Source organism: Poromitra crassiceps, assembly GCF_964638095.1.
Source record: "Poromitra crassiceps genome assembly, chromosome: 9".
Lineage (NCBI taxonomy): Eukaryota > Metazoa > Chordata > Actinopteri > Beryciformes > Melamphaidae > Poromitra > Poromitra crassiceps.
The window spans coordinates 28,490,836-28,501,406 of record NC_139630.1 but is presented as its reverse complement, the minus strand read 5'-3'; the positions used below and the strand labels follow the sequence as shown (position 1 = coordinate 28,501,406).

Below are 10,571 nucleotides of genomic sequence, written 5' to 3'. Positions count from 1 at the left end.
GTATTCAGATTGAATACCAATGCTTTGAAACATCTTAAAATCAGTGTGGATTGAACAAAACACATTGTAAAGCGCTAAGAGGAAATCCAACTTCCAACACAGAGGCTGCTTGTTTCAAGGAATGCGTAACGTTCTGCCTCTTCACGTCATGTGACGTTACCAAGTAGTCCTGTGTCTTCACTCTGCTCTGCCTGCTCTTAACTCTCTCTGCCTCCTATATGGCCTTTAGCTCTTTTCAGTCCTCCTGTGTGACAGGATCGTTTCTTTGAAAGCAACAAAATAAACAGCAAGCAATCATGTGCTCGTAGTTTGGTCTTCATTTGAATCAATGGCATCCATTGAAGAACCGGATCCCTTGAGTGGATACAGGGAGGCGTCAAGTGTTATTTTTGAAAACTGAAGTCATATTATTCATAACGGTTAATGACAATACAGACACTTTTCTCTTTCTCCTTTATTCATTGGTAGTAAACCATTAGCAGCACAATCTTTACAGCTGAGGTTCAAGGAAGTACAATTGATACAACTGCCCCATGTAAACTTTTAATTTCACCATTTCAAAAAGCAGAAAAAGTACCTAAATAATCACAAAAGGTTCCAGTTAGTAAGAAGAAATCTCTTCATTTGTTGGCAAGACAATTCATGTAAATATATAATTATATAATATAGGAAGACAATTCATGTAAATATATAATTGCTATGTATAGGAAGACAATTCATGTTTTCATAATGCATGTAGTGTTATGTTACATTAGAGTAAGACATACTTTACACACACATACTACAGTAGTATCCGGTGTATTTGGGATACAATAGCATGCCAAGTGTTGGATTATTTCAGGTTGCATAGACTCCCTTCATTTTCTCCCTTTTCTTCTTAATGACAGAGAAATACAAATAATCGAAAACTACAATATACTACCAAGTGTAATTTATAGTATAAAATAATTTGGCACCCCCCCCCAAAAAAGGTAATGTTGATCAACCATGGCTTTAGAAAATGATGCTATCAACGGGGAACACCCACTTAAAAAGTACAGGATTGTTCTGAACAATCCAAGTCATGATTGGTAGCTTAAATCCAGGGACAAAGTCATGACTGACCAGAGGGCCCAGGCTTGAGGGTCACAGTTCGCTACCGAGTGTTCAATACATTGCATAGTGTTTGTGTGCGAGTTTTTCTAGTGCAAAGGTTTGGGTTCGTCCCCCACTCCCCCAGCAAGGCGATGTACTGCCAGGCTGACTTCATGTGCCAAGTCGTCTGCACTCTCCTAAAACGCAAACACAATAATATGCACAGCATCAGCATTACTCACGATGCAATCACATCCAGAGGTATTTTTGCATAATGACACTTTATCCGAGAGTGAGTGCCAAGGGCAGAAAACATGTCGGAAAGAGAAAACAAAAGTCGAAAAAGTTCTTCTCACCTGGGTCTCTGCCTCGGCGTACACTCGCACCACATCCTCGGTCCCAGAGGGTCTCACGAAGGAGCGGGCCTGTCGGTACTTCGTCACCAGGCTGTCGATGGCCTCCTGCAGTCCTGCCGGGCTCACCGCTCGCCTCTCTGCGTCCGCCGTGTCGATTACCCTGCGGTCTGCCACCTGCAGAGCAGAGCCGTTTACTACAGCTGGGTTAGGATAACAGCAGCCAATGTTTCTGTGCGGCGGCTGGTGTCAATAAGGTATGTCCCACGAGTATCTATTACTCCAACGACAATGACTAACATAAAATAAGACAAGAGGAACACTTTACACAGACACCATGTTCAAGCAAGAATCCACCCTGCTGAAGCCTCGTCGAGTGCGTCTGTGGCAGCGGTGAGGGGCGCTTTTGTTAGCAAGAAACCACCAGGTCTAGTCCAGACCACCAGTCTTTCCACATGCAGATACTGTATCAAATTCAATTACTTTTCAATGGCTTTCATGTTCATGTTAAAGGAGGACTAACCCCCTAGATATGTATCAGAACAGTGATTTGAAAATACCTATGGAAAAAAACCAAGAAATGACATATGCTCTTGTCTATACTAGACTCTTTGGCTGTGTTCAAGTCAAGATTTTTTTTCGGAAATCGACGCCATTACAGTTTGCCTACTGCCTCAAAAATAATTTATTTGAGAGGGGCAATATCTTTATAAATATCAACAACTAGCCAACGCTGGTGGCCTGTTTGGAAACAGCTTTGCTCAAAATGGTTGAAAGTTATATCAATTTGGTAATTCAGTGGCGAACTAGAAATTTAATTATTTTTCTGCATGTATCTCTATGGCAGCGTGTCAAACTACGTTACGAGAGCAAAGTGACGTGGGCTCGTTACAGCAGCACACCGCACAATAGGACAAACCTCTCGCTCTGGGGTAACACAATGCGAGATTTCTCCACGTAATTCCCTCATCTAACTAGAGATAAACCGCGCAAAGAAATCAGTTTTTAATTTGCGTTTTGGGGCTTTTCGTGATTCTTGTTAAAAGTTGCAGCACCTCTGATTTTTCCTCTCAGGGCGCAGGCAGTGCAGGGCAGAGCTCTTCTCCTCCTCACAGACTGTTCTCATGCAAATCCCCCCGAGGAGCACACACACAGACAGAGCCAGTCGCTCTGCTCTGCTGACTTGATTTCCTGAAAAGTTGGCGTTGCTTGTACACAGTGACGATATTATATTAGCCGATATGTTTAGAGAAGCTTTGTCACGTTGTCACGTCGTAGTATAGTGTTATATTTTACATGTCCGCTAAACTGCGACGAGATTTGTTTGCTGAAATGTCAGACTGTTGAAAGCCCCCGCCTCTCACTGCTGCTGTGTGCTGCTGCTGCGCGCGCCCCCGCGGGTGCATGAGAGAGCAGACTCTCCCGTTTGACTGGCCGAGAGAAAGTGCTTCCAAGTCGGACTGATAGCCGCGGAAATGTCAGACTGTGCTCTCTCTGCTCTGGCCGAGTCCGAGAGAGCCCAGCTGCTGCTGCGCGCGCCCCCGGAGCTTGGGGCAAGTGCATGAGGTTTACAGTACGACTCTCTCCCGCCCGCTCCCGCCTGCCTGGGCTGGAGACAGTGCTTCCAACTCGGACTGATAATATAAACATCATCATTCGAGCTCATCCAGGTAAGATATTAATAAAGTAGTGACACATTCAGTGGGAAACTAACTATAATTAAGACATGTGCCAACTTTGACGACGTTTGGTTCAGTATTTTAAGAGCAAACTTCAATAGGAATAGGCTTGGAGTTCTGAGGAGCCGAAAGGGTACAGGGGGGGTAGGGGAGTAATTATCTTGAAATCCCATAGTCTTTGGGAACACTGTGACGTCAGTGTGTTCCTAATATCCCATTAATTTGAGAAAAAAAAAAGCAGTGTTCCACCCTTAGAGGGCGCTTATGCCAGATATGCTGCTGAAAAATGATACAAATGGTCAAATGGCAACAGTTTGGTGTCAAATGTGGAAATTTTGACCAGAATTCTTCACACATCACCCCCAAAGTCATATATATTGGTTAAAAGCTGAAAAAAAGTGTTTTGGAGGTAAGTCCTCCTTTAAGGTGAAATTCAAGGACTTTAAAGTAGCATGTTTTAGGGCAAGGCAGGTAGTCAAAATTAGACAGGCCTCATTCTTTGCTCATGATTTCAAGTCAAGAGATCTTGGTGAAATGAAAATCTCATTTTCAATTTGGTGCTATAAATGCAAATATCAATCATAAGGTTTTCCTCAGGATGTGAAGTGCTTATCCTCAGACAAACAGCGGAGGAATTTGGGCTACATTTCCAATTTAAAAAAATCAAGTACTTCAAGTACAACCCATTCATTTTTAAAAACAATCTTTTAAAGGGTGCTGTTCTGTAGCGGAGCCTGCGCCCTGACCTCTTTGGAGAAGGGCAAAAATGAAAAAGAGTGTTTCCCTGCAGGGATGATTCAAATATCAGATTTATTATACTACAATACATCATGACACAGAAACACACACGCGTACCTTGACTTTGAGCTGCCTGTTGGGCAGGTCAGTGTAGATGGCGTCCCACTGCTGGACAGTCATCCCCTTGATGGCTAGAATAGCTTCAATCAGCAGCATGTCAGAAATGGCATCGCCCACCGTCTACAAGAGGAAGAAACGACCAAGCAGCAGGCAATCAATAATCGCAAAAATAGCGTTGCTCCATGCAATTGTCATTCAGGAAGGAAAAATCACTTCAATGATGGCATAATCGTCCATCACATACGTCTAGGAACAATGCTGTGGGTGAGTATAAAGATTGAGTATAAAGATTATTCTGTTATTATAATACAGCGGTTGTGATTGTTTGTGTGCATGAGTTTCTACCTGGTTGATGAGGTTGACAGTGTTGTGCAGCAGGAAAGCTGCTCTCTTCCTCTCATCGTTGGAGTTGGGGTCCTTAGCCAGCTGCTGGATCTTCTGCTCAGCTGTCTTACTGAACAACACCTGAACACAACGCAAACACAACCATGAGAGAGGCCTTTATATTCATAACACACCATAGGCCAACACCCTCAATTAGTAATGAAATAATAAAGCAACGACAAAAGAAATAGCAACACAGCACAGACAATATATGTATATGAGATACATGAACATACATGTAACGGCACTATCCACGGAGAAAGATTTATGATTGGTGCTTTACTTGGTCTGTGTGTGTGTGTGTGTGTGTGTGCGATTGTGTATGTGCACACGTGCGTGCACATGTCTCGTCTACTCACAGTTCCATGGCCGTTGGCCTCGAAGTACACACCTATGTCAAACTCCTGGGCTGCATGGTGAAGATGCTTCACTCCAGTCTTAGTACAGGTCACTATTACCTAAGGCCACAAAACAAGGTGTGTGAGCATTTCAAAACCTCTATCATTGCACTGTGTGTGTGTGTGTGTGTGTGTGTGTGTGTGTGTGTGTTCTTACCTTCATAGTGTCCTCCAGATAGTGTGTGGAGCTGCCGTTTGCATACGCTGTTTGCACCACCGCTATCTTCAGCTCAAGGCCAGCCTATATGTTATGTATACAAACAAACAAAATCAAAAAACAAGTCTTTGTGTGTGTGTGTGTGTGTGTGTGTGTGTTAGAGAGCTGCGCGGGCCTGAAATCTCGGCCAGGGCCCTCCCCGGCCCGTGACATGCAGGTCCGTGCCCGACCCGGCCCGGATGAGTTATGAAATTAATTGCCCGAGCCTATTGCGAGGCCCGACATCAATATCACGATATGATGACACATCTCTCTCTCCCAATCACCATGTGATTCCCGAGCGCGGCGCACGCTGCCGCTCACCGCTCCCCCAGGGGATGGGTCAAATGCGGAGAACAAATTTCACACATTGTGTGACAATCAGTGGGACTTTACCTTTACCTTTACCCTCTCTGTGCATGCTGCCGCGCTGCTGAACTCCTTGGTCCAAAACGTTGCTAGACTGTGTTGCCTATAAAGACAACCACCGCAGTCTCTCTCTCCCCCTCTCACGATCGTTTAATTGCCAACAGCAACAATGCCCACAAACTGAAACATTATGTCACTCAAGCATATCGAAATTAAAACAGCAGACTTACCGTTTATAGCTGCATTGAATAACGTCACATTAGTGTCCTCACAATGTATGGTAGATGGGTTCGTTTTCAACAGGTTGAAATGAGCTTTCCCTACTGCAGTGGGGACTGTTTAACTCTCCCCTCGCAAACTTTGTTTTATGTCCATCGATCTTATTTCTCTCTCACGACACGGACACATGCGGCTTGTTTTGCTGTTGTTTTTTATGCTGACAGTGGCAGCACGCTGACTGAAACATGTCATGACGTGGATTGTGGACTGGAGTGGCAGGCAGACTTAACGTCACGGTGAGGGTGTGTGTGTGGGGACGGTGTGTGCGTGTCTGTGCGCTCCTCCTCCTCGTGGTCTCACTCTGATGTGTAAAATAAAGCGAGTAATACAGCTTCATTTTATTTTATTATTGAAACGGGCCCGAACCCGGCGCGGCCCGGGCGGCTCGGAGCAATTCATTTAAAAAAAAAGCCAGGCCCCAGCCCGTATTGGCCAGGCCCGCCCGAGGGGCCCGCGAGGGTACCCTCGGGTTTGCAGCTCTCTAGTGTGTGTGTCTTTCTTCGCTAAAGAGCCTATCCATTGTGTGTACCTGTGTGAGCAGCTCCTTGAGGAAGGTGCTGATGAGTGTAGCGATCTTGTCTCCGTCCAGCAGATGAAACTGTCCTGCAGAGTCGCAGCAGTAATACACTATGCGGTCACCATCGCCGTCAAACGAACAGCAACGCTCCCCCGTGTTCATCTCAATACCTTCACACAGAGAGAGAGAGAGAGGAGAGAGAGAGAGAGAGAGAGAGAGAGAGAGAGAGAGAGAGAGAGAGAGAGAGAGAGAGAGAGAGAGAGAGAGAGATTCAAGTGGCATATTAAAAAGTGTCTTTCTTTCCTACCTTTTCCAAAAACATATAGCCATATTTTAGCAATTTGTTGATCAACAGTCTCCACCTAGTGGTCAAGCACTGCATCTATGATTTCACATAAAGACCAAAGGCCATTATATCATATCATATCTACTGTTTATATCATCAGTCTATTTATGATTATATGCCTCTACTAAATATGTAAACGAGTATCAAATTCCTATTAGGTGTATTCTTTAGTATTACTCAATATGAGATGCGTCATCATTAAGTCAATCTGGAATTGCAAGAACAGACATATGTATACGGCCATGAATAAAAGTGATAACACTGATTCAATTCTGCCACGGCCTCGCAATGACACCGATAGCAGCTGCCAATACAAAAGTATGTGCTTGGTGACATTTATAGTGAGTAGGTAAATCGACATGCATCCTTTCTTCTTTACCTTGTTCCCTGTATACAGGGTTAAGCTTTCTCTAATTCTGTATCGGAAAAGTATCAGAAGCCATTTGGGTTCTACCGACGCCACCGTCTCAAGTCTGGAGAGCTTTGAGTCGCACCTGTCGGAGCTTTTTGCTGCACCTTGACGTGGTCGGCCCCACACTGGTGGTTGAGCCTTCCGCCGGTGCCGTCGTTGAAGAGCGATATCTGCAGCTCCCCCTTCAGGTGTCCCTCCATCTCACGCAGCTTCAGAGCCCCGATGCCGTTGGCACCGTCCACAGAGAGGTGCTTCTGGTCATCGGTACGGTTCGGCACCTTCCAGAGAGCAAAAGGTGGGAGGGAACGAGAAAGAGCGATCGGTAGGTAGACCAACGGACAAATCGTTGGATAGATAAAAAATGAGGTCCGGTTATCTTATAACAGGGGTGCCCAACCTTTTTTGACCCAAGATCTACTTTTCAAGTAGCCAGCCTCCCGAGATCTACCAGTCCAGTTTCAACATCGCAAACTCACACACATCGTTTCCAGCCTGCAGTAACTAACCTTTCTCGTTGTCCCACGACCACTTGACATTAGGGCTGTGAATCTTCACTGGCCTCACGATTCGATTACGATTCAGAGGGCTACGATTCGATTCGATTACGATTATCGATGCATCTTAAATCGATGCATCACTTTTTTCCCCCAATACATGATTAATTTTTTCTCACTTTCTTTTTTCTCACTGTGTGGCTACTTTTAAAATAAAAGTGCATTTGGAATTGCATTGTATTATGATCCATAATTAAAAACAACTGCATGTACTTCCATTATATTTCTATTTGATTATTTATATACTGTATATATATATATTTTTAATAATCGTTTTTTGACGCGATCGACCTGGGGTCAGTCCGCAGTCGACCAGTAGACCGCAATCGACTGGTTGGGCACCCCTGTCTTATAATATAAAGCAACTTTGTGCAAAATTAGACAACAGGTGCTTCCATGCAAACACAAAAGATGAATAAGCGCTCACAGCGGTTTTTTTCTTACATTCTTGGTGAGCTGAACGAAGGCTTGAGACAGTTTGTGGTAGTATCCGTCCACTGTGGCCGCCCCATATCGACCCTGTGTGTTCTGACAGCACACCATGTAGTGGAGCTGTGGGGTCGTCACCAAGCCATAATCTGATCGAACAGACAGAAATAAATTAAGGAAGGATAAGGAGCCAAGAGATGAGACGAGAGAAGAGAAGATTTTTTTATAATGTACAACAATGATAATGAAACAGAGCAAGTCAGCAAACAATTAAGTACTAACGATATTCCAGTTATATGATTAACTTACCTTTGCTGTGACCGCCGAGTGCAGACACTCCATCCAACACTGCTTGTGACAGCCTGGCACTGCTGCTCCTATAGTTAGAGGACACATTGTAGCTAATTTGCAGTTGGACACAGCTGCTCCACTTAGGCCATGTTCATATTACAGGCAAATCCGATTTGCTGATAAAGTCATTAATCATCATTATCTTGACTGGTTTCCCAAATCCGATTTGGGAGTGTGTCCGCACTGCCACAAATCTGATTTTCAAGTCAGATCTGTGTGTCCAGACCTAAACAGCCTATATCTGCATGGGTTGCTATGGTAATGATGCAGGCGTCAGTAAATACAGTACGTACGTTGGTGATGTGGTTTTCCTGCGCAGAAGCATTTGATGACGAATTGCGAGTGACGTTCAAATCAGATTTGGTGGATATGTGTGTCCGCACTGAAGACACATCAGTCAAAAGCAGATTGGAAACTACCTCCATATGTGGTTTGGGACAAGTGACACAAATCAGACTTGGAGCATCCAGACTCATAAAAACCAATCTGGATAAAGTCATTAATAGGTCACTAAAGTGCACAAATCTGATTTGGCCTCCTAGTCTGAACATGGCCTAAGAAAACGACTAAAACTGTAAGAGTTCATAATTTTGTAACGGTATAAAAAGAGACTTTGTAGCAATGCTAATCAGTTAACTGTACCCCACTGTTACCTGCCAGATGGTACGTGTGTATCTGTAGAATCCAGTGAGCGTGTTGAAAACACTGTTAGGTAAGATCTGAATGAAATTATGTCCAAACACTGTGTACCTGGTGTCTTTGCCCACAAAAACATTTGCTTCCTGGTTCATTTCGATGGCCTCCTTCTCGATAATGTCCTTCAGAGCAGCGAGCAAATCTTCCTGCTCTGCGTTGGCCAGCTGGGTGGCGTAGCCTTCCCATGCCACGGTCACCATCTCCCCCATGGGGTCGATCAGCTTCACCCCGTTGTCCTCCTACAGACAGACAGAGGGGGATTGAAGGGGAGTATTATGATTAGCATGTGTATGTATGTCATAAGCAGGATGTAAGGTTAAAAATGGTTAGAAGAACAATAAAAAACAAAAGTGAGAAAGTGTGTATGAGAGAGAGACTGAGGGAAGAGAGACAGGTGGAGGAGGAGAGAGAAAGAAGATTAGAGAGGCAGAGGAAAACTGATAGCTGGCTTACATGAAAATAAATCAATACAAGACAGCCTTCCTATAAAAATATCAACAGAAAAATCAACAGCAACTCATGTTCCTATGCATTATGGGACCAAAATAAACAAGCTTACAGTTAGAAAAGGTAACCTTGATTACCAAAAATAAAACTGGCTTTCATCTAAAATAAAGTAACATAGTGCCATCAGCATACAGACTGAATCAGAGAAAGCCTATGGTAAAGTGGTGTGAGGACAACTATTATTATTATTACTACTACTTTATTCTTATTACTTTAGTATTTCTGACTCGCTTTATCACCTCAGGGTTGTGTGATGCAGTGACCATCACTCCGATGGTGGCTTTGGTCTTTTTGGAGCGGAGCGTGGCCAGCAGTCCCATCCGGTACATGATGTGGTCCAGCTGCTTGGCGTTGGTTCTGAAACCAGCAGTACCATATTGCAGAACCAGCCCTGTGGGCTTCGGGTGCAGTGTGGACTTGTGAGATACATCCTGAAACTGGGCCATAACTGAAACCAAACACAAAAACAGTGCATGTTTTTACTTTGAATGGCTCTCCACTGGGACTTGGCTCTGTGTAAGTTCTGTAAAAGTGTATTGATCAAGCAAATAAAATGTCAGAGAAAACATTTCAAATAACAAATACATAACACAGCTTTTTATTTAAAACCCTCTGTTCCCCCCTCACAACTCTCCTGGATAAAGCCAGTTTGAATTAATCCTGACTGATTGCTAATCCAAACAGAAAGGTTAGGTATTACATTTCTAGTAGAGGAAACACTGGCACATTCAGTAAGCTGTTGTAGGCAAAGAGCTAAATGAAAACATGATGAAGATAGCCTTCTTCAGGCTAAAAATGCATATGGACTACAAACAATTTAAATTTTGTCCAGAAAATAACAAAGAATATGTAAGGGGCGAAGTTTACAGTAACACCCAAAGTATATCAGCCATCTGTAGCATACTAAAACGATAAGATCAATAAACTGAATCATATCCATTGAATGACAGACAGTCTCACCCATATCTCACCTTACTAATACATATTAACACACAACACAACATGACGCCATTAGCACTACCTGCAAAATAGAACATTGCGATCAAACAAACGTTTTCATTGTTATTGCAGAAACTTGTTTTCATTCCACTTACTGTTTTCTATTTTCTTCAGAGCTTCTGAGCTACATATTACTGCTGAATGAACCGCTTCCTGTTTGTCTGTCTGCT

The 10,571-nt window shown here is 43.7% G+C and overlaps 1 protein-coding gene across 1 annotated transcript; it reads right to left on the bottom strand.

Moving 5' to 3' along the window:
* Positions 1-470: 470 nt before the first annotated feature.
* On the bottom strand, positions 471-10,548 carry pgm3 (phosphoglucomutase 3). The gene is made up of 13 exons (XM_083642712.1): positions 10,497-10,548; positions 9,642-9,850; positions 8,950-9,134; positions 8,158-8,225; positions 7,864-7,997; positions 6,948-7,143; positions 6,120-6,277; positions 4,904-4,987; positions 4,708-4,806; positions 4,310-4,429; positions 3,962-4,084; positions 1,431-1,604; positions 471-1,271 (listed from the first exon to the last, which is right to left on the bottom strand). Exons 2-13 carry the CDS (start codon positions 9,846-9,848, stop codon positions 1,182-1,184), a joined length of 1,638 nt encoding a protein of 545 aa, XP_083498838.1. The 5' UTR covers positions 9,849-9,850; positions 10,497-10,548; the 3' UTR covers positions 471-1,181.
* Between the last annotated feature and the right edge of the window lie 23 nt (positions 10,549-10,571).